Source organism: Narcine bancroftii, chromosome 6 (genome assembly GCF_036971445.1).
Source record: "Narcine bancroftii isolate sNarBan1 chromosome 6, sNarBan1.hap1, whole genome shotgun sequence".
NCBI lineage: Eukaryota > Metazoa > Chordata > Chondrichthyes > Torpediniformes > Narcinidae > Narcine > Narcine bancroftii.
The window spans coordinates 62,581,345-62,606,260 of record NC_091474.1 but is presented as its reverse complement, the minus strand read 5'-3'; the positions used below and the strand labels follow the sequence as shown (position 1 = coordinate 62,606,260).

The 24,916-nt window shown below is 36.6% G+C and overlaps 2 protein-coding genes across 7 annotated transcripts in view; one reads left to right on the top strand and one right to left on the bottom strand.

The window, feature by feature from the left end:
• The window catches only part of epm2a (EPM2A glucan phosphatase, laforin), a 52,012-nt gene extending 39,573 nt beyond the window's left edge, over positions 1-12,439 (top strand). For 2 of the 5 annotated variants that reach the window (XM_069885072.1, XM_069885077.1), the window contains exon 4: positions 2,093-2,452. In XM_069885072.1, the coding sequence (XP_069741173.1) occupies positions 2,093-2,373 (281 nt within the window). In that variant the 3' untranslated portion in view covers positions 2,374-2,452. Of the gene's footprint in view, positions 1-2,092; positions 2,453-4,167; positions 4,278-8,412; positions 9,005-12,194 lie in introns of those variants that run through there. The other 3 variants (XM_069885074.1, XM_069885073.1, XM_069885076.1) reach the window with 3 other exon arrangements.
• Positions 4,855-24,916, bottom strand: part of tbp (TATA box binding protein) — a 61,163-nt gene continuing 41,101 nt past the window's right edge. For both annotated transcript variants that reach the window (XM_069885078.1, XM_069885079.1), the window contains exons 5-8: positions 24,465-24,556; positions 13,625-13,792; positions 11,838-11,932; positions 4,855-7,159 (exon numbers count right to left, since the gene is read on the bottom strand). In XM_069885078.1, the coding sequence (XP_069741179.1) occupies positions 7,080-7,159; positions 11,838-11,932; positions 13,625-13,792; positions 24,465-24,556 (435 nt within the window). In that variant the 3' untranslated portion in view covers positions 4,855-7,079. The remainder of the gene's footprint in view (positions 7,160-11,837; positions 11,933-13,624; positions 13,793-24,464; positions 24,557-24,916) is intronic.

Here is a 24,916-nt window from a genome sequence, read left to right as displayed (position 1 = left end):
CCAGTCTGGGCAAAGACATGTTCCATAATTACTAAATACTACTATCTCTTGGTTGATGAATCAGCACTCCACAATGTTGTATCCTACTTGGTAAAAACTTTGATCAAAATAAGGATGTACAAGGTACCTCAGGTGGAGAACTTGTGTGCTCATCACCAAAACCATCATGGTAGCAATCCCACTATTGATCAAGTCATAGGTGTCAGTCTGGGTTTTGAAGGTGTGAGGAACTAAGTAGGGAAGAATGACTTTGACCATGTCCTCACCAATCTATCAATAGGTGATAGCACTGTATTGTCTTTTTGAAAATGAATGGTCAGAGTATAATCTTTCAAAACCTTCACGAAACTGAAATGTCACAATCTGTGGACTCATGGCCTGACTGGCTTCTCACTGTTATTCCTATCAACCCAAGGGTCTAATATGGTTTAATAAAGTTCAGAAGAGATTATGTTTCATCTAATAGCACACATGCACATACATACTAAACAGCAGTTAAAACACACAGAAATGGTGGAAGAACTCAGATGGTCTCACAGCGTCCTCAGGAATAAACAAAGAAAAGGAAGGTGTCAGAATAAAGAGAGCTGGGGAAGGAGTCCAGGCCAACAAAAGGTGTTAATTGGATATATTAAGAGTAGAGGTGAGAATTGATTTTAGCTCTGTGAAAGGAGACAGAAGAAAAAGAGAAAGAGATGGGGGAAAATTGACAGGGGAAGAAGGGGGAGGGGGGTTTAAACAGAAGTTGGAGAAGTCGAGGTTAATGCCATTCAGTTGAAGGTGCCCTAGATGGAATATGAGGTGTTGTTCCTCCAATTTGCAGGAGGTCTCAATCTGGCAGTGCATGAAACCATGGACAGACATGTCAGTAAAGGAATGGGGCAGGGAATTGAAATGGGTGGCCACTAGGAGGTCCACACCATTGCAGCAGACAGAGCTGAGGTGTTCAACGAAGCAATATCCTGGTCTACGCCCAGTCTCCCAGTAGAGGAGACCATATCAGGAGCACTGGATGCAGTAGAAGACCTCTACTGATTCACAAGTGAAATGTTGCTTCACTTGGAAGGACTGTTTTGGGGCTCCAAATGGTGGTGGAGGACTGTGGGTACAAGTGGAGCATCTCCTGTAGTAATCTTTCAACTGGAATCAAGGGAAAACACTGTAGTGCCTGCAGTAATTTCTAACATAACATTGGAGGACAATAATTTCAAATATAGGACAATACACAAAAGTGCTGGAGAAACTCAGGTCATGCAGTGCCTTTAGGAAGTGAAAGGCAACCAACTAATTCCACACACCATCCATGGCTTCATGCACCACCAACCAAGATGCAGCTGGTTGGAATGTGGTGTAGTTCTTCCAGTTTTCAGGTAGCTTTGGTTTGGCAGAGCACGAGGCCATGGATACATGTTGCTGTGGAAATGGGGTGTGTAATTACTTCCTATCGATGCTGCATGACCTGCTGAGTTTCTCCACCACTTTTGTGTATGTCACTCAACCCCACTGTCTGCACTTTCCTGTTTAACCAACTTCACTCAGAGAACAATGCAGTTTGCACAGGTCATGATTAATGGACCAGCCACATTCGTCAATCACTTACTATCACTAAACCTCACCACCAATGTTATGGTAACACTAAACCAAAACTTAACAGCCCAAGTAAATACATGAACAGATCATCGGTTGCTGATTCTATTCCAAATAAATGTTGAATTTGGAAGTTCAATCAAGTTAATTTTCTCTAAATGTCTATTTGAATTTAGCTTTGACTATACCTACATTGATCACCATCCCAGGCAAAGCAATTTGTATCCACACATATTGAACAATTAGCCTACTACCCGTATTAGTATACTGTGTCTGAGTGTGTAGCAGCCAGATCTCTCAAAGTAATGACCTCTGTTATCTTAAAACCGACAGCAGGCATTAGGAATGACTAGTGCCCCAATCACCTTCCCTGTACTATAATTTCCTTCTTCACTTGTCCAGTGTAACATGAGAAACTTTCTTCATTGTTAGATAGTATTTTTGTTCTCTAAAATTTCACGAGTGTAAAGTTGTATGCTTTGTTCTGACTTTTTCTCCGCCACAGGCAGGGTGAAGATGCTTCCTCAAGCAGTTTATTTACTTCATGGCTTATTAGAGAACGGCCACACTGTGTACGTACATTGTAATGCAGGGGTAGGAAGATCAACAGCCGCTGTATGTGGATTCTTGATGTATGTCATTGGATGGAGTCTAAGGAAAGTTCAATACTATGTAACTTCCAAACGACCTGCAGTATACATAGATGAAGAGGCTTTGATCCGTGCCAAGAATGAATTTCATCAAAAATTTGGACATCTCCGTTCTTCTGTGTGTCACAACTGTTAAAAGTATATCTAGAAAACACTACTCTTTGTAGGACATGAGCTGTGTTGTTGCTTTATAATAAATGGGGATGCAACACTTATTTTGTGTCATCATGTGCAAGTAATTTCTTGTAAAAAAAATCAGATAACATTTTAAACATGCATCCTATCTGGGCTATGAAATATCTTGGAGCCGTTTTAAGTTGGCCGATTTTAAAAAAAAAGTTTTTTTGACTAGGATGGAAATTGCTTATTGGTAACAAATTTCTCAAACTTTATTGTTTTCATACCTACAAGATGATTATGGGGACAGATGTTATTCCTGAATTAATCCTACTTGATAACAAATGATTTGGGTTTATTTTTAAGAAAGTTTTTCATTGGGAAAATATCCTGACTTCACTCAGAGTGGCACAGCCAATTCAGGAAGCACAAAATGGACAGTGAACAGCATCACCAGATAACTGCTTACCTTATATAAAAATCACAGAAGACAATGCTATGCTGCACTGTAGAAAACAACATGGTCACCTACCTTTTAGGAAAGATGTCATAATGTTGGAAAGGGTGCAGAAGAGTCTTACCAGAATATTACTAGGACTTGAGGGCTTGATTAGGAGCCTGGATAGGCTGGGTCCTTATTCCCTGCTATACATAAAATATGCTGTTGCTGAACACATCAAAGCATTGGTGCTTCTATTCTCAAATTTACCATTTTAATGACCAATTAAATATGTAGATTGGAAATTATTTTATTTAAAAGGGTGATGTAGTACATTGAAATAAAGGTGGAAAATAACAGGTCAGACATTTGTAGACAAAAGCAGTCCAAATAGTTTAGTTTGATCACATTTGATTGGAACTGGTTAGGTGTACTGTGCATTATATTTGCTTCATATTTATAATCCTTAACTAACTATAGACAAATGAAGACGATAGTCTGCATTTTCAACCACCCCAAGTATGGTATTAATTTGATGAATTTGTGGCCAAAACAAATTATTCTACAAAGTTTAAATCTCACTCATTAACCTGGTATAAAGTTCCACTTCAAGCTCTTGGATTATATTTACCATAACTGAAAATAGGACAGTTTTAGTCCATTATGTCTGTAAAACTGGGCTAATCAATAGAACAAATTGGACACAAAGCATCAAGAAACACATTAAATGACGTTTTAAAGTTTACAAAAGCATTAGGACAACGGATAAAATTTGTTGAAAGGGCAGAGAAAGTAGAAGAATTCTAGGGCAGAAATAGTTGAAAATTATAGTGCAGCAAGCAATAGGGAACAGTGATAATCAGCAAGGTTCAAACAGCCAAAGTTGGTGGAGTGCCATCAGTCCAGAGTTCCGTAGAGTGGAATATTTTCTAAAATTTGAGTCAATTCCCCCATTATCCCTAAAAGTTATCAAAAGCATGCAGGTATTTGTTTTGATCTCTTATTATTACAGATCTTGAAGATAAAATTAATCTCATGACACTGAATGCACTGGTAATTTGGAATTGATACATATCAGCTGCCTTCCCAAGCACCAAAGCACAGCCAGAATGGGAATCAATATTTGTCACTGGTACAGGAGGTGATCAATCAAATAAGAAACTTTGCAAGTTAGGACACAGGCAGCAATCTTTTTGAGGCCATGTTTACTAAAACAGAGGCAGTTATATTACAGAATCATTATGATTTGAAACAGAATATACAAACCTACAAAATCCTAGACCGATGTTTCATTGAGCTTTTATCATTCAGACATGCTGCAATGAAGGTAATATCCATCTTCCTGAACTAACCCTCATGTTTCTGTTTATCAAGACCCAAGTAAACTCCCAAGTGAGAGAATTAAAGAAGCATTGGGCCAAATGGAGAAATCTTCTACTTCCTACAGCAATCAGAACAAATTCAGGTGACAGTGACTGCATAACACATCACCAAACACACCAATTGTTTTGTAATCATGTTATATCAGCCCAATCTGATCACTTGCAGTGAATTAATCCTTACTGCGAGAGCCAATATTTTGCTTAATCCTCTGCGACAAAAACCTAAGTGAGTTATGGTCTTATGGCTCCCCTTTGCTTCCTTTTTGTCAGAAAAATATTGTTTTGGCTGGTGTTAATCTCTACAAGTATTAAAATGCAGAAATTCTTCCTTCATGCATCTTCCACACAAAGCAGATGATGATTTCATAAGCAGAAGTAACAGATCGGGATGTCGTAAAAACCTATTTGGTGTAATGGTAACAGGATAGATCAGGGGTGGGCAACCTTTTTAAAAAAAACTCACATTACTCCTTAAGCATTCTGTACTCTGTACGTACTCTGAAATTAGTGCAAAGAAAAATCAACAATCATTAAAACAGTAAGGTAAGAATAGATTGGAGAAATTTTTCAGCTGTGAGATTTCTGTGATCATGTGGGAAAGGTCAAACTGAAAAATTACTACAAATTACAATTTTTTTTTGTCTCCCTTAAAACTGTGACTTGGATTTTATCTGAATGATCTATCCCAGGGGTGAGCAACCTTTTTTTAAAACTCACATTCCACCTTAAGTAATCTCTATGCCATAAATGCTCTGATTAGTAAGGGATTGCTTAAGGTGGTATGTGAGTAGGACGGGAAGGTTGAGAACCATTGCTTGAGATCCAATCATTACCAAAATATTTTGCTTGAGAAAAATTGTCATTGGCCCATTTCCTTTGGAGTTATGAAACTGTGCACATATCGAGTCAATTAGGTACAATTAAAATAGTGGTTTTCAACCTTTTTCTTTCCATCTACATACCACCTTAAGCAATCCCTTACTAATCAGAGTACTTATGGCATAGGGATTACTTAAGGTGGAATGTGAGTTTTAAAAAAGGTTGCTCACCCCTGGGATAGATCATTCAGATAAAATCCAAGTCACGGTTTTAAGGGAGACAAAGAAAATGTAACTTGTAGTAATTTTTCAGTTTTACCTTTCCCACATGATCACAGAAATCTCACAGCTGAAAAATTTCTCCAATCTATTCTTACATTGCTGTTTTAATGATTGTTGATTTTTCTTTGCACTAATTTCAATTTTTGATTAGAAGTGAATACTGTTTTCAAGGTGCTCACTACAGCAGTGATTTAAAGTCAACTTCTGCTAACTTGCATTCTACCGTTTCAACTGTGAAAAGAGAAAGAAGTAACTTGTATTTATATAGTGCTAGCCTAATTTAGGTGCCAAGTATCTGTACTGCAATATGAAAATATACTTATCCGATTCAACATTACCATGGATGACACAAGCTACGGAATGCTCATTGTTGCTCTGAACCGGCTGGACATTTTGCCCCATCTTTGCGATGATGGGCCATTTGATCTCCTCTAGTTATTTCAAAATATTAATGGAATACTGAACATTTCCCCCTATTTAAAGTTAAAGTCTGGGACAGATTTTCACTCTCATCTCCGTGAAATAGTGCCCACTATTCTCTTCAGAATTTGTACTTTCAAAGGAAGATCCAAACAGGTCAAAGATAAAGGCACAGAGGCAGCCCAGCAATCCATAAACACTTGGGCCATAAAGCAAATATTCTTCACATTAGGACCTCCGCATCTACAGGTACAGAGGCCTTGTGAAATTCTGTAAATAATTGACAGCCCCAGGACTAAAGAGTTATTTTCATAAATCTGGATAAAATTAACAACAAATTAAACAGATACACCCTGTAAATAATGATACCTTCCACTCCCCTAAATTGGTGGTGGTATACTTGTGATAAAACCTAAAGATTGTGGATAAATATATTAAAAGAAGGATGCAATGTCAGAAGTACTAGCTTTCTAACAAGTTGCTAAACTCAGACTTTTTTTTGAGGTGAAGAAAGTATTTTACAGCTAAAGAAGTAACTGACATACAGTTGCAGTCAATGTAAACAATAGCTTCCAAAAACAATGTAACAAGCTAATTTGTTTTGGGGTATCTGTCGACTAGTACAGCATGGAGAACATTCCTCCTTTTCTCTGAATTAATGCCATTGGATCTTTCATGCACATCCAAGTATCCTACTGAGCTTCTGATGTGGAGGACAGAATACTCCCCTCTGAGCCACTCCACTACTTAAAAAGATGGATGATAAAAGGTTTGGACATACCTCCTCTGATAGAAAAGGATAGCTTTCGCTGTTTGTTGTGAAACTTTTCATTTATCTTCAAATAAACTATCATCACCTCATCGAATAGTCAGTTTTGACTCAAGTTTATCATTGGTAAATTTTCAATGTATTGTCTGGGGGAAAAAATTAACCTAAAAATCTCAGATGTAATTTGCTTGACAATTCAGTACACAATCTTTAATCATGCTTGAAAAAGCAGGATATTTTCAAGTAAAATTGAATTAAAAATTAAGCTTCAAATATTTTAATCTACATTTACATGGCTTATGTTTTATAAAAAGTTCAATATAAATAATATGCAAAACAAAATGTTCTACTGGTTGATAAAATTCCAAGTAATAGAGAACTCAGGATTTACAACGATTTTGAATAAAAAAAATGTTGTCACAGGGTGACTAGATTGGTACTATAGTTAAAATGTATTGATTTTTTTTCCTCCAAAATCATTGCACACAATTCTGAATCACTTCAGGTAGATGCTGCATTCGAACACCAGTAGGAAATGTCTTCAACTGTACAGGCTATACAAGGCAGCAGGCATTAGAAACGGTCCTTCAGAGTAGAATGTACTTGAGAATAAAGTTACGTTGTCTTTCTGAAACCTTTTAAAATTGGATAGATGTTTTCAAAAGCTTCATAAATTTCTGCACGAACTTTCGCACCTTCAAAACACAAATTGCACATCCATTAATATTTTGCATCAAAAAGAGGAGTGTTTTTGTTTTGAAGCAAACATTACAGAAGGAACAATAGTTGAGGTGAATAATCAAGGTGTACAGAGTGCAGTTAGATAAACAAAGGAGAAAGCAATTGTTGGTAGGAATAGGTAGACGAGGTAGCTCGCTTGGACCATTAGCAATATAGCTTGACTGGCCTCTTTCTATGTAATGTTACGCAATCCTGCAGACTGCTGAAACAATGATAAATCAGATCAGAAATAATTATGGACAGAGTTGGTATGAATTATAGAACATGAGCAAAGAATAAAATGTTTGGGTACCAAAAAACACTTTCTATATCAATTTATTCTACCTGTTACCAGCCTTATTGTGAACTGAAATATAGTCACATGTCTAAATTACCTAGTGGTATACTTTCATCACACAGATGTGCAATCAACTGATAGTTTGCATTATAAATTTGCAAAACCATAAAGTACAAAAACTAAAATGCAATTGAATTCTGGCTCCATCAAAATCAATTCAGGAAACATGTCAATATTGCTATTGAATTAATATGCAAGACAATGATGAATGCAATGAATCATTTAGTTAAAATATACATTTAATAAAAGATGCTCTGTCTTATGCTGGAGTAGTCCAAATGTTAGCTTTAATAAAATTAGTGAAATTTAAGGGTAACATGTTTTGAGAGAAATTTGTGTTATCTTATCAAGAAATCAAATGAAGTGAAGCACAATCGATGAAGCAGACAATGTGATGCAATTATTACATAATTAAAGCACCGAAATTGACCACCCACACATTGTCAGTTAATGGGAAAATATGAGAGATGGAATTTTACACAGATTAGTATATACTCATTGTATTGGAATGGCATGGTTAGCACAATGCTGTCACAGTGCCAGCGACTGGGTCTCGAAACCCAGGCTGTTTGTATGGAGTTTGTACATTCTCCCCAGGTTTGTCTGGGTTTCCTCTGGGTGCTTCGGTTTCCTCCCACCGTTCAAAAACGTACCAGGGTGTAGGCCAATTGAGTGTAATTAGGCGTCATGAACTCGAAGGCCAAAAGAGCCTATTACCGTGCTGCATGTATAAATTAAAAGAAAACATTGAAAAGAATTTTTTTTCAATGATGTAGAGTAAGAAGGTGATTCAAAGTGGTTACAAAGCAGGAGAAATATTTAAGAATCTTGATAAATGAATAGTTGAAGTTCTTTGTTCATTCCTTGCAGAAATAAAAGAACGATATGACTTAAATCAGCACTCAGCTGCAACATCTGCAAAAGAAGTGGCAGAAGAGCCCTGTCTTATGCCAAATTTAAACTGGTGCCCATTGCTAAATGAATTTTAGAACTTTAAACCTGACAGCAGATCTGGAAGATTCCCTTATTGTAAGCAAAAGATTGTCTTCCATAAGGGATTCCCTTTTACAACTACAGTACTTTAATTCTAGTGAAACTTTATATTAATTACATTACCATCTTGGCAAAATGCTTTTTGATATCAATCTAGTTACCTTGAAGAAAGAGGGCCTTAATGATTCAGTTCTATACCATGGATTGATAAATAAATCTACTTTTGCTTATATGTTCTGATGTCCTCTTATTCAACTTCACAGCTTAATGCCAGTAAAGAAAAATTGAAAACCAACAATTCAATGGATTAAGTTACTATATCTATCACCTTCTGCCAGTGTTCTTACTAATTTTCAGAATTCCAAACCATTTAAACTTCAGCATGGAACCAGACAAGTCTATTGTTTTTTGACTTGGTTTTGGAACCCTTAGCTGTCCCTTTTAAAGAATCTAATGATATTTACTGGTATTTTAAGGAAGGGGAACAGCCCACAAAGTTTTGCTTTATGGCTGATTATTTATTTATTGCTATTTATTTCTAACATTGAGACTTCATTACCTTCTATACTTTCTTTAATTTCTCATTTTAGTCAATTTTCAGGTTCTAAGTTAAATCTACAGAAGAGTGAACTTTTTCTTTTGAATAATTTGGCACCAATGAATACTAACATTCCTGTTAAAATTTTAAGAAATCAATTTACCTATTTGGGTGTAACAATCACCAACTATAAAAACCTTTTCAAAGAAAGTTTTCTCACTTTAATCAAATACGTGAGGGCGTTATCAAATTGGTTGCCCCTTTATTGTTGGTTGGCCGAAAATGAATATATTACCTAAATTTATATAACCTTTCTCAGGCTTTGCCTGTTTTTATTCCCAAGTATTTTTTTGATTCCCTTGTCCCAATCTCATCTTGTATATGGAAGAATAAAGACCCTCACCTAAACAAAGTCCATTTACAAAAACTTAAAAAGAATCGAGGTTTAACCTTACCAAACTTTAGGTTCTATTATTGGACAATCAATACACAAAATCTTACATTTTGGTCATATTAAATTAACCATGAAGACTGTCCAATATGGGTTTCTTTGAAAACTAATTCTGTTACAAAATTTTCTATTATTTCACTTCCTGTATATTTAAATAAATTAACAGATAATTTGGTGGTTAAAGATACTTTGAGGACTTGGATACAATTTAGAAAACATTTTGGCTTATTGAGATTTTCTCTTTCTAGTCCTTATTTTTTTCTAATTATTTCTTTAAAACAGTGGTACTCAACCTTTTTCTTTCCATTCACATACCACTTTAAGTAATCCCCATACCATCTGTGCTCTGTGATCAGTAAGGGATTGCTTAAGGTGGTATATGGTTGAGAATCACTGCTCCAGAACCAATTGTTACTGAAATATTTTGCTTGAGAAAAATTGTCATTGGCGCATTTCCTCTGGAGTTATGAAACCGTGCACATAACGAGTCAATTAGGGACAATTAAAACAGTAGTTTTCAAACTTTTTCTTTCCACCCACATCTCACCTTAAGCAATCCCATACTAATCACTTAAAGTGGGATGTGAGTGGAAAGAAAAAGGTTGAGAACCACTGCTTTAAACCTGCCATGATTGACATAGCTTTTAAAGAATGGTATAGGTTAGGCATTAAATGTTTTAAAGATTTATTTATTGAAGGACATTTTGCTTCTTTTGAATAACTGTCAATTAAATATAGATTACCAAATACTAATTTTTTTGCTATTTACAGATTAGATTTTTTTTGCTATCTCAGTCGCATACATTCCCTATGAGCACTGATAAGAATTTAATAGATGTAATTTTTAATTTACAGCATTTTTATAATGGTTCAATATTTAACATTTATGGTATGTTGTTGGGCTCCTTTAGATAAAATTTAAAAAGCCTGGGAGTAGGACCTAGAGCTTTTAATCTCTGAAGAAACTTGGAATGCAATTTTCAAATTGGTTAATACCTCATCTTTGTGTGCCTGCCCTCCCTCCTACAATTTAAAGTAGTCCTTAGAGCTCACATGTCCAAAGTCAAATTATCTCTTTTTATGCGGATGTATTTCCTTGTTGTGGTTGATGCAACAATGGAGATGCTTCATTAACTCATACGTTTGGACATGCCAGAGTATTGAGAAACACTGGAATTAAGTATTTCAAACTTTTTCTGTACTTTTTAAAGTCACTGTAATCCTTTAACTTCCTTGTTTGGTATTGCAGGAGAGAGTGGCATAACTCTAATGGCAATTGATTTGCATGTATTATCTTTTACTTATGGCCAGGCAGGCACTGATGCTCAGATAGAAGGAAATTGCTCTGCCTATTCGTGCTCAATGGCTATGTCATGTCACATCATGTTTAAATTTAGAGAAGATTAGATGCCCAATTTTCAAACACCATGAGGACCTTTTATGAATTATTTTCAAAACCTCTGACTTGATACGAGTGCAGGTGTTGACTAATAAGGTCATTTATTTTTGGTAGTGGGTTTAGATCTTTTTATATTACTGTAATATAATTTGTTTAATTGAGAATGCGGGGTATCTTGGATGAACTGGTATGATCTAACTATAATGTATTTTTAAAAAAACTTTTAATGTCTTTGTGCTCTGTATATTTCAATGTGGAAATTTCAATAAAAATATTGAGAAGAAAGCCAACGATCAAAAGCAGAAGAAAATGCAAGCAAAAGAGTAAAAGAAAGATCAGATGACTGAAAATAAAAAGGACTATTCAGCCCCTGCCTTCTCCACTGTTCAATAAGATTATGCTGATCTGTTACCTCAGTGCCACTTCACTGCAGTAATAATGCCCTTCGATATCCAGAAAGCTATCAATACCTACTTTGAATACACACGGTGAATGGATTTCCACACTTCCAAACCAAATAAAACCAATAGCTCTCAGAATGTACAATGACAATAAATCCTAAACACAATTATCGTCACTTAAGTACTTGAAAAGAATTGTAGAGAAGAGCCACTCAGTTAATATTTGCCATTAAATTGCAAATCAAGACTGGCAAGAACTGGATAGCTTTAGAAAAAATATTCTAAGGTGTACAATCGTTAAAAGGCAAAGGAAAAGGTTGATCTGGGGTATTCTTTAAAATGCTGAGAATACTACAAAATGATAGTAGTTCAAGTTAGTTAACCACAAAATTTCGATTGAAAGATTAGATGTTGAGAAGAAATAGGCAAGAAAATCATAACCAGATGCTGAAATAAAGAGCAACTATAAATCATGAGAGACAATCAAATTAACAATGAAGTGATGTAACTTACCTGTTAATACAACCTTTCCAGACACAAATATTAACAATACAATTCTTGGCTTGATCATACGATAGATTAATCCAGGAAACAGCTCTGGTTCATAACTGCAAAGATGAGAAAAGTTTGATAATTATCTTTTTGAACATCTATCTCATGTATTATCTATATTTATTGACTCTTTTAACTTAATTAATTTAGTTTACTATTATAGGTTTGGCTGCAGCAAGTAAGAATTTCAGTGCACTAGTGAATTGTACAATGTGTATGACAATAAACTATTCATTCTGCATGACATAACTACACAAAAAACACTTGCTCAATATATATGCTTGCTTTTTGTTTTAATTGTAGTGTTTATGTTACTAGACCACTACAGGAGTAATGATATCAAGTTCAGCAATTTTGGCAACTGTTATTGTGCTAAAGAGGACTGAAGCAACCGAATAACCTGACAGGCAATCATACTGATGGGACTGAGGTCACCTGTAGTTCAGATAAGGCAAGGACAGCAATTCATCAAAAGAACATATTGTAAATGAACCAGTTGGCTTTTGACAACAGTGTAATTGCTTCATGTTCCTCCCTTAATTAAATGTCATACATATATCATACAAAGCATTCTGGTGGAATTTGTATTTTCTGCTTTGTCCTTTTTAATCATGGATTAAGTGGTATAGTGATGTAATTATATAGCTATATGATGTCAAGCAAGATAAAGATTACTTATTAAATCTAAAAGATTACAAGTACCCTCATTCCAAGTATTATGATTTTATCCTCAGGTCCAACTTAAACACAAGGTTGGTGATTTAAAGGACATTTTGAAGGTTTCTTGTTTACTTGATTAGATTCTCATGTTCAACCACAGAAAGTGTATAAATTCTATAAATGATTCCCAGCTAAATACTCTGAAGCTGTACTGCAAAAATGACATCTATTGCATCTTCATTAATGTTGAGTGAAAGGAAGGCATTCACTTCAAAGTGAGCACAATTAATTTAGCAAATTAATTCAAGTGTAATTGTGTGGTGGGTCACGTCTCCAGAATGGAGGACCATCGCCTTCCCAAGATCGTGTTCTATGGCGAGCTCTCCGCTGGCCACCGTGACAGAGGTGCACCAAAGAGGTACAAGGACTGCCTAAGGAAATCTCTTGGTGCCTGCCACATTGACCACCGCCAGTGGGCTGATCTCGCCTCAAACCGTGCATCTTGGCGCCTCACAGTTCAGCGGGCAGCAATCTCCTTTGAAGAAGACCGCAGAGCCCACCTCACTGACAAAAGACAAAGGAGGAAAAACCCAACACCCAACCCCAACCCACCAATTTTCCCCTGCAACCGCTGCAACTGTGTCTGCCTGTCCCACATCGGACTTGTCAGCCACAAACGAGCCTGCAGCTGACGTGGACTTTTACCCCCTCTATAAATCTTCGTCCGCGAAGCCAAGCCAAGAGAATTGTTCGCGAAGATTGTGAGAGGAATAAATGGCTAATTGTTTTCCAAATTGCCCCTGATCACCAGTGCTTAATTTTTCTTAGAAAACTTATTTGGCTGCAGTAAATATTGAAACAAATCGAGGTCAAATGAAAAGAGAAAAATTAATAAGACAATATAAGGAAGGCACCTCTCAGAATGTAACAATCCTGATTGTTGGTAGTTAGACTATTTCAATAGGTTGATAGAAGGGGATAAAAATAAACTTCTGATTTAAGGCATGAATAGCACCCACTGATCTTCACAAAAACAATTTTAGGATTTGCCTTTGGGTTACAGATTAAACATCTACCCTGTTTCCTACCTGCTAAACTGCTGATGAGTGAGTACCAGCCCTTCGAGGCGAATGGGAAATTTCACATCACAGCTGCCGACCATGTTTTGAATTTTAAAATCCAGAAACTTGGCTGGAAATCCCAACTTCTGGACAACTCTGGCATATTTTCTTGCAGCCAATCGAGACTGTTCTTCACTGGAACAAAACACAAGGATGAATACTAATTGAGCTAATGGTGATAAATATCCACATGTAGATTCTGTCCAAGATACTTCCAGCGTTTTCTTTTTTTAAAATCACTGATATAAAAGTGGCGAGCTGGCGAAACTTTACAACCTTTTTCTTTTGTTTAATTTTCTAAACAGATAAAAGTAACACTCTTAAAATCTGGGAACCAATGACTTTTCATGCACTTCTTTGAAAGTTCCTAATTTGGAAAAGGGAAGTACAATTTTTAATGCTAATTCAACTCACTATTCTAAATCGATGCAAGCAGAATACTTTCTCAGGATATTCACAATTCTAAAGAACATGGAAACATAAAAGAGCAAGATTATCAGAATTAGAGCAAATGACAGAGGCAAATCAAATGCAAATTAAAAAAAAGTAAAATGCAAAGAAGTGCAATGGATTGAAAAGCCCTTTCGCACATTGACAATGATTCTACTCAACAAGGCACTAATTTTGATTTCATAATTGTATTTCTATCAAATTCTTAACAGTTGATTCCATATTATTTTTGTGAGATCAACTTACAGAATAACTATTTATAATAGAAATAGCAAAATTGTTGACTACAATTATAATTTGACAGCAGGGAGAGAGTTTGTAGGCAGAGGAAAGGGGCATATTTAAATAATTTGAGGGTGGAAGGTCAGGAAGAAATAGATGCTATAATGACAATTGTAAGAATGGTAGAAAGGGTGATAGGCAGAAGGTAGGATGTGGGAGATCTCAGAGATGTATTTATTTCAATGCAAGGAGTGTTGTAAGGAAGTTGGATGAGCTAAAGGTGTGGATTGACATGTGGCATTATGATGTTGTGGCCATTAGCGAGACGTGGTTGAAGGAGGGTTGTGACTGGCAGTTAAATATTCCAGGATTTTGCTGCTTTAAATGTGACAAATTGGTGGAGAAAGGAGGGGGGGGGGGTGTAGCATTACTTGTCAGGTAAGATATTACAGCGGTGCTGAGGCAAGATAGACTGGAGGGCTTATCGAGGGAGGCAGTGTTTGTAGAACTAAAGAATAAGAAGGGTGAGGTTACTATTATAGGGTTATATTATAGGCCTCCAAATGGGGAAAGGGAACTAGAAGAGTAAATGTGCAAGGAAATAGCTGAGATGCGCAGTAGAAATAGGGTGGTGTTGGTTGGGGATTTCAATTGTCCAAACATAGATTGGGAAGCAGTCAGTAAGAGGGCAGGATGGCTTAGTATTTGTACAATATGTTCAGGACTGCTTTTTGCAGCAATATGTTGAGATGCCCACTAGAGGAGGAGCAGTGTAAGATCTGTTGTTTGGGAACAAAAATAGGGCAGGTGACGGAGGTGAGCGTTGGGGAGAACTTCGGATCCAGTGATCACGGGTCCTTTAGCTTAATTATGGAAAGGGATAGGTCGGGCCTGAAGTCAAAGGTCTTCAAGTGAGGGAAGGCCGGATTTGAAGAAATGAGAAGGGATTTGCAGAGAGTTGTGTGGGCTGATCTTTTTGCCAGAAAGGATGTAGAGGAAAATTGGAGGGGATATAAGGGTGAGATTTTGAGAGTACAGGATTTTTATGTTCCAGTCCGGCTGAAAGGCAAGATCAAAAGTTTAAGGGAGCTGAACTTTTCTAGAAAAATTAGGAAGTTGGTTCGGGACAAGAGGGAGGCCTATCTTAAATATAAGTAACAGAGGATTGAGGAGATGTATGATCATTATTTAGATTGCAAGAAGAATGTTAAGAGGGAAATTAAAAAGGCAAAAAGAAGATATGAGGACTCCATAGCTAATAAGGTGAAAGTAAATCTAAAAGGTTTTTAGATACGTGAACAGTAAAAGGAGGGTTAAGGATAGAGTAGGTCCACTGGATGATGGGACCAGTGGACTATGTGAGGAACTGTATGAGATGGGCGAGATATTGAACGATTTTTTTTCTCTCGTCTGTATTCGCGAGAAAAAGGGACATTGGGCTATATGAGATAAGTGAGGCAAGTGGCTTAGTTATGGAGAGGATAGGGATTAGTAAAGTGAGGGTTTTGGAGGTTCTAGGGATGTTTCCTAGGTGGATGTTTCCTGGTCCTGATGGGATTTTTCCCAGGACATTAAGGGAGGCCAGGGAGCAAATAGCGGGGGCTTTGAGAGTGAGGGTGTGGTGCCGTGGGATTAGAGGGTTGCAAATGTTGTTCCATTGTTTAAAAAAGGCATATGGTGCAGGCCAAATAATTATCGGCCAGTAAATTTGACTTCAGTTGTGGGGAAAGTTATGGAAGGTATTCTCCAAGATAATATATACCCATATCTGGATAGGCAGGGATTGGTTAGGGGCACCCAGCATGGTTTTGTAAAGGGAAAGTCATGTTTGATGAACCTTGTTGAGTTTTTTGAGGAGGTGACAAAAAGTGGATAAGGGTAGGACAGTTGATGTGATCTATTTGGATTTTAGTAAGGCTTTTGATAAGGTTCCACACGAAAGGTTAAGGAAGGTTCAGTTACTAGGGATTAATAGAGAGATAGTGACATGGGTTCAGAGATGGCTGGAAGATGGACAGCAGAGAGTCATGGTGGACAACTGTCTGTCAGGTTGGAAGGCTATGACAAGCAGGGTGCCTCAAGGATCGGTCGGTGCTGGGTCCCTTGTTGTTTTATCATTTATATTAATGATTTGGGTGTGGTTAACGGGTAAGCAAATATGCAGATGATACAAAAATAGAGGGAGTGGTGGATAGTGAGCAAGGTTTTCTTGGATTACAGAAGGATTTGGTTTGAATCCTTCAGAGGGCTGAAAGATGGCAGATGGAATTTAATGTAGACAAGTGCAAGGTGCTGCATTTTGGAAAAATTAACCAAAATAGGGCATATGCAGTTAAGGGGAGGGCATTGAGGTACGCAGAAGAGGGACCTGGGAGGGGGTTCTGGTACAGAGTTCATTGAAGGTGGATTCCCATGTAGACAGAGTGGTTAAGAAGGCATATGGTATGCTGGCCTTCATAAATCATAATATAAAGGAGCTGGAAGTGATGCTGCCGCTGTTTAAGGCTTTGGTGAGACCAGGTTTAGAGTATTGTGTTCAGTTCTGGTCTTCAAATTATAGAAAGGATATAGCTAAGGTGGAGAGGGTGCAGAGAAGATTTACAAGGATGTTGCCTGGCTTACAGCATCTGGAGTACGGAGAAAGATTAAGGAGACTGGGACTTTATTCATTGGAACGTAGACTGCTAAGAGGGGATTTGATAGAGGTATTTAAAATTATGAAAGGGATAGACTAGATGCAAATAGACTCCCCTGAGGGCAGGGGAGGTTGGAACAAGAGGGCATAAGTTAAGAGTAAGGGGGCAAAATTTTAGGAGAAATGTTAGAGGATGCTTTTTCACTCAGAGAGTGGAGGCAGAATGGAATGATCTTCCAGAAGATATAGTTGTGGCAGGGTCCCTTCTGTCATTTAAGAGAAGGTTGGATGTGTACATGGATGTGAGGGGGTTGGAAGGTTATGGGTGGAGAGCGAGGGGGGTGCGGGGGGGAGGAGCTAGTGGAGTTGTTCAAGTGAACTGGCGCGGACTTGAAGGGCCAACATGGCCTGTTTCTGTGCTGTAAATGGTTATATGATTATAAACTTTAATGTCTTTTATGTGGCACCTTATGGAACACCTTTTGAAAAATCCAAGCACACAACATCCACCTGTCACTTCCATCCATTATGCTCATTACATACTCAGAACTGCAGTAAATTTCTCAAACATGACCTTCATTTCCTGAATCCATGATATGTTGACCTAAAAAGACAATTTATCTCCAGATGCCGTACTATTTTCTTCCTTAAGGGTAGTCTCATTCATTTCCCCTACTGCAGATTTAACTGTCTAAATGCCTTTTAAACATTACAACTATAAGTACCTCTACCACTTTCTCTGGAAACTCATTCAACAAACATATAAATCTCAGTGTGAAAAAAAGGTGATCTTCAGGTCTCTTTTAAATTTTTCTCCTTCACCTGAAATCTACATCCTCTAGTTTTAGATTTCACTATCCCGGGAAAAGGTCGATTACTATTTACTTCACAACTGTCTCAAAGTAAATCCCATCTGCCATTATTTGGCCCACATTCCTCGTTCATCTAGATTCTGCGCTAATTTCAGATAACCGACTTCCCATTGATTATTTTAAACAACTTGGTTTGCACGGGCAAGTTGGATAAAAGACCTGTTTCAGTGCTGTAAAACTGTGACTCAAAGCTGTTTTGAATAGGAATGATAGTGTAGAGTTAAAAAGTGAAAGAAATAAATTCACAAGCAAGTGGAACTTGGTGACGCAGAGAGATTATGGAAGCTTGGATTGTTTTGAGCAAGGATTCTGGGAAAATTAAGATCATCAAGTTTGAAAGGATTAATGCCTAAAACACAGTTATTGCCACTTATAAGATTATGCAGGAAGAATGTGCAGTAAAAGGAATGGGTAGACTACTTCCATTTAGTTCCAAAACACACATTTTTTTTTTTTTTTTTTTTTTTTTTTTTTTTTAATTTTTTATTTTTCACACCATAAATCACAATAGCCATGATATACACTTTTTCTTTTCCACACATTTACAGTGACTTTTTCTCCCTCCCCCCTCCCTCCTCCCAAGCCACCCCCCCATCCCTCCCCCCTCTCATCCATTTTAGTTATACAATCTAGGTTGCATTAATTCAGTTAGACAATGTTGTCATTCAACAAAAATACACCAGAAATTCTACTGAGTCCATTTTTTTCTTCTCTTCTCCTTCCATCAACTTAGGTAATGTTTGTTCCCGGTAGGTTTTCGCTATTGTATTTAATGTAAGGCTCCCATACTTGTTCGAATATTTCGATATTATTTCTTAAACTATATGTTATTTTTTCTAATGGAATACATTTATTCATTTCTATATACCATTGTTGTATTTTCAAATTATCTTCCAATTTCCAGGTTGACATAATACATTTTTTTGCTACAGCTAGGGCTATCTTAACAAATCTTTTTTGTGCATCCTCCAAGTCAATTCCAAATTCTTTATTTTTTATGTTACTTAGGAGAAAGATCTCTGGATTCTTTGGTATATTGTTTTCTGTTATTTTATTTAATATCTGATTGAGATCATCCCAAAATTTTTCTACTCTCTCACATGTCCAGATTGCATGAATTGTTGTTCCCCTTTCTTTTTTACATCGAAAACATCTATCAGATACTGTTGGGTCCCATTTATTTAACTTTTGCGGTGTAATGTATAGTCTGTGTAACCAATTATATTGTATCATACGCAGCCTCGTATTTATTGTATTTCTCATCGTTCCAGAGCATAACTTCTCCCATGTTTCCTTTTTTATCTTTATATTTAAATCTTGTTCCCATTTTTGTTTAGTTTTACCATTTGTTTCCTCATTTTCCTTTTCTTGCAGTTTAATATACATATTTTTTATAAATCTTTTGATTAACATTGTATCTGTAATCACATATTCAAGGTTACTTCCCTCTGGTAAACTCAAGTTGCTTCCTAATTTATCTTTCAAGTAGGATCTCAGTTGGTAATATGCCAGCGCTGTATCTCCCGTTATATTGTACTTATCTCTCATTTGTTCAAAGGATAAGAATCTACTTCCTGAAAAACAATTTTCTATTCTTTTAATCCCTTTTTTTTCCCATTTTCTAAAGGCAAGGTTGTCTATTGTAAAAGGGAGTAGCTTATTTTGCGTCAATATTAGTTTTGGTATTTGGTAATTTATTTTATTTCTTTCTACATGTATCTTCTTCCATATATTGAGGAGATGGTGTAATACTGGAGAAGTTCTATGTTGTACCAATTTTTCGTCCCATTTATATAATATGTGTTCAGGTATCTTTTCCCCTATTTTATCTAATTCTAGTCTCGTCCAGTCTGGTTTTTCCCTTGTTTGATAAAAATCTGATAGGTACCTTAATTGTGCGGCTCTATAATAATTTTTGAAGTTTGGCAATTGTAAGCCTCCTTGTTTATACCATTCTGTTAATTTGTCTAGTGCTATCCTCGGTTTCCCCCCTCTCCATAAAAATCTCCTTATTATTTTCTTTAACTCTTTGAAGAATTTTTCTGTCAGTTGTATTGGCAATGCCTGAAATAAGTATAGTATCCTTGGAAAAATGTTCATTTTAATACAGTTTATCCTTCCTATCAGTGTTAGTGGTAGCTCTTTCCAATGCTCTAAATCATCCTGTAGTTTTTTCATTAGTGGATTGTAATTGAGTTTATATAATTGGCCTAGATTTTTGTTTATTTGCACACCTAGGTATCTTATTGCCTGCGTTTGCCATCTGAATGGGGATTCCTCCTTAAATTTTGAGAAATCCGCGTTATTCATAGGCATTGCTTCACTTTTATTTACGTTTATCTTGTATCCCGACACTTCTCCATATTCCTTCAATTTCTTATATAGTTCTTTTATTGATAGTTCTGGTTCTGTTAAGTACACTATCACATCATCCGCAAACAGACTGATTTTATATTCCCTGTCTTTTATTTTTATTCCTTTTATATTATTATCTCTTCTTATCGATTCTGCTAGTGGTTCTATAGCTAGCGCAAACAATAATGGTGATAGTGGGCATCCCTGCCGCGTTGACCTGCTTAAGTTAAATTGCTTTGATACATGTCCATTTACTGTCACTTTCGCTAACGGTCCCTTATATAATGCTTTAATCCAATTAATATACTTCTCCGGTAAACTGAATTTTTGCAATACTTTGAACAAGTAATTCCATTCTACTCTGTCGAAGGCCTTCTCTGCGTCTAAAGCAACTGCTACTGCCGGTGCTTTATTTCCTTCTACTGCATGAATTAAGTTAATAAATTTACAAATATTGTCTGTTGTGCGTCTTTTTTTGATAAATCCAGTTTGGTCTAAATTTACCATTTTCGGTACCTGTTCTGCTAATCTGTTCGCTAATAGTTTAGCTATTATCTTATAATCTGTGTTTAGCAAAGATATTGGTCTATATGACGCTGGTGAGAGTGGATCTTTCCCTTGTTTTAGTATCACTGTAATTATTGCTGTTTTACATGAATCTGGTAAGTTTTGTGTCTCATCAATCTGGTTGATTACATCCAGGAGGGGCGGTATTATTAGGTCTTTAAATGTTTTGTAGAATTCTATTGGGAGTCCATCCTCTCCTGGTGTCTTATTATTTGGTAAATTTTTTATTATCTCTTGTATTTCTACTGTTCCAAATGGTTCTGTTAATTTATTTTGTTCCTCTATTTGTAGTTTTGGTAGTTCAATTTTAGTCAAAAATTCATCTATTTTCCCTTCTTTCCCTTCGTTTTCGGTTCGGTATAATTGTTCATAGAATTCTCTGAAGTTTTCCTTAATTTCTTTTGGATTATATGTAATTTGTTTGTCTTTTTTCCTTGTTGCCAATACCGTTTTCTTAGTTTGCTCTGTCTTAAGCTGCCATGCTAGGATTTTGTGTGTTTTTTCCCCTAGTTCATAATATTTCTGTTTTGTCTTCATTATATTCTTCTCCACCTTATATGTTTGTAATGTTTCATATTTTATTTTTTTATCCGCCAATTCTCTTCTTTTGGTTGTATCTTCCTTTATTGCTAATTTTTTTTCTATGTTTATTATTTCCCTTTCCAACTGCTCTGTTTCCTGATTATAGTCCTTCTTCATCTTGGTTGCATAACTTATTATTTGCCCTCTAATGAATGCTTTCATTGCGTCCCATAGTATAAACTTATCTTCCACTGATTCCGTATTTACTTCAAAGTACATTTTTAATTGTTTTTCAATAAATTCTCTAAAATCCTGTCTTTTAAGTAGCATGGGGTTTAATCTCCATCTATACATTCTTGGAGGGATGTCTTCTAGCTCTATTGCCAATAACAGGGGTGAGTGGTCCGATAATAGTCTAGCTTTATATTCCGTTTTCCTAACTCTCCCTTGTATGTGGGCTGATAACAGGAATAGGTCTATCCTTGAGTATGTTTTATGTCTAGTCGAGTAGTATGAGTATTCCTTTTCTTTTGGGTTTTGTTTCCTCCATATGTCCACAAGTTTCATTTCTTGCATTGATTTAATTATAAATTTGGTTACTTTGTTCTTCCTGTTAATTTTTTTCCCCGTTTTATCCATATTTGGATCCAAATTCAGATTGAAATCCCCTCCTATTAGTATGTTCCCTTGCGTATTAGCTACCTTCAAAAAGATATCTTGCATAAACTTTTGATCTTCTTCGTTAGGTGAATATATATTAAGTAGATTCCAAAGCTCTGAATATATCTGACATTTTATCATAACATATCTCCCTGCTGGATCTATTATTTCCTCTTCTATTTTAAATGGCACATTTTTGCTAATTAATATAGCCACTCCTCTTGCTTTTGAATTATACGATGCTGCTGTTACATGTCCTACCCAATCTCTCTTTAATTTCTTGTGCTCCAATTCAGTTAAATGTGTTTCTTGGACAAATGCTATATCTATTTTTTCCTTTTTCAGTAAATTTAGTAGTTTCTTCCTTTTAATTTGGTTATGTATTCCATTAATATTTAGAGTCATATAGTTCAGCGTAGCCATTTTATATTTTGTTTATCTTCTCTTTCCGTTTTTCCATCATTACCTTTCCTCCTTTTCCATTTCTGTTTTCTTATTTTCAACTCTTTACCAGACAACATTCCTACAACATCCAACATTTTCCTTATTCTCCTATTTCTATCTTCTTTATCCCCAATCTCCCCTTCCCCTCCTGAGTTGCCCTTTATCCCTTGTCGGACAACCACATCTCCCCTCTCCATTTGGATTTGCGAATCCACTCGCAAGCGTCAACTGATTTTGCAGTGACCGCTCTTTTCCCCCCACCCAGCCCCCCCCAGAAAAGATTTCGTTTTTTATATGTCACAAAGGTCACTCTTTTAGTTCCCTCCTTATTCTCTCTATTCCATTACCTTCCCTTATTAATTCTTGTCTATACTTTCTATGTTTTCCTCTAATTACAGATACTTTCACATATGCCCGTTGTCTCTATTCACTCTTATACCTCTTTACCCGCATACATATCAATCGTGGTCATTTTTACCCTCCTTACCCGTCTTCATCCCTCAGTCTATTTTTGTCTTTACCCACATACATATCAATCGTGATAATTTTTGCTCTCATTACCCGTCTTCATCCCTCAGTCTATTTTTGTAATTGTTCTGCAAATTTTCGTGCTTCTTCTGGATCCGAGAATAGTCTGTTTTGTTGTCCTGGAATAAATATTTTCAATACCGCAGGATGCTTCAGTGTAAATTTATATCCTTTCTTCCATAAAATCGCTTTTGCTGCATTGAACTCTTTTCTCTTCTTTAGGAGTTCAAAGCTTATATCTGGATAAATGAAGATTTTTTGCCCTTTATACTCCAGTGGTTTGTTGCCCTCTCTTACTTTTTCCATTGTCTTCTCCAGCACCTTTTCTCTTGTAGTATATCTTAGGAATTTTACTACAATAGATCTTGGTTTTTGTTGTGGTTGTGGTTTAGGGGCCAATGCTCTATGTGCCCTTTCTATTTCCATTTCTTGCTGTAGTTCTGGACATCCTAGGGCCTTAGGGATCCATTCTTTTATAAACTCCCTCATATTCTTGCCTTCTACATCTTCCTTAAGGCCCACTATCTTTATGTTATTTCTTCTGTTATAATTTTCCATTATATCTATTTTTTGGGCTAGTAATTCTTGTGTCTCTTTAGTTTTTTTATTAGATTCCTCCAATTTCTTTTTTAAGTCTTCTACCTCCATTTCTGCTGCTATTGCCCGTTCTTCCATCTTGTCCATTTTTTTCCCCATTTCTGTTAAGGTCATATCCATTTTATTTATTTTCTTTTCTGTGTTGTTTATTCTTCTTCTTAAATCATTGAATTCCTGTGTTTGCCATTCTTTAAATGACTCCATGTATCCTCTAACAAGAGCAAGTACCTCCTTTACCTTGCCTATCTTTTCTTCTTCTATTTCCCTGTACTCTTCCTCTTCCTCTTCTTCTTCCTCTAGGTTGACCATCTGTTGTTTCTTTGCTGCCCTTTCCTCCTCTTCTTTCTTGTTTCCATTGTCTTCTGTGGTGTCTTCTTGCTGCAGGTGTTCTGCAGCTGTCGTTGCCGGCTGTGGAGATCGACTCCCCAGCTGGTCCCCCCTCCCGTCGGTGTGTTTTTTTGTATGCGCATCGCGCATGCGCGAGGAGTCGCGCATGCGCGGTTGCGCACTTTTACTCGGCTCTGTGAGCCATTGTTGTAGTTCTCTTTCTACCGACCTGAGGTAGTGGGGTCTTCTCTCCGCAGCGGGCCTCTTCGGACAGGTAAGGCCTTCACCTTTTTCCTCTGTTGTCTTCTCTTCCTCTCTTCTTTCCGTTGATTTTGATTTTTCTCCTTTTGTCTCCATCTTCTTTCCACCTTTATATTCACTTTTCTTTAACTTGTATTTCTGTGCCTTTGTATTTTCTCTCGTTTTTCCCGACTTTTCTGGAGAGGGCTGGAGTTCACCGTCCGGCCACTACTCCATCACGTGACTCCTCCCAAAACACACATTAATGTTCATTTGATTAGCAAGTCGGAGAAAAAACTTTAAAAGCACTGAAAAGATTCACAATGGGACTACTATTTTTGCAAATCAATACCTTTGTCAATAATATGATTAAAACCAATGACCATACCTTTTTGCACCTGTACACACCATTTTCCCTGAGCTGAAAATAAGCGCAGTTGTGCGAGGTTCCCGAATTCTCATGATGACAGCAGCAAATCGCTAAAAAAGATTTAAACACTGTTACATTGATGCCAATACTACAACTTTCTTATATGGTCTATTATTACTGAGAATCTCAGGATATGGCAGAATGTTAGACAGACCTAGAAAAGATAGAGGATAAGGAGCAGAGTTCAGGGTAACTTGATTTCATTGATCAAGCTCAAATTTATTGTCGGTGTACATGCATGACATCACATACAACCCTGAGATTCTTTCACATTTTTCTGGTCATTGAGCACTTTATACTAAAATTGGACAACTTCAAGTTAAAATTGTTCCATTCACAATAACCTTCACCTTCAAATATATCTTTTATATTCCAAAATACCATTTGTGGGGGAGGTATGAGAGTGCTTA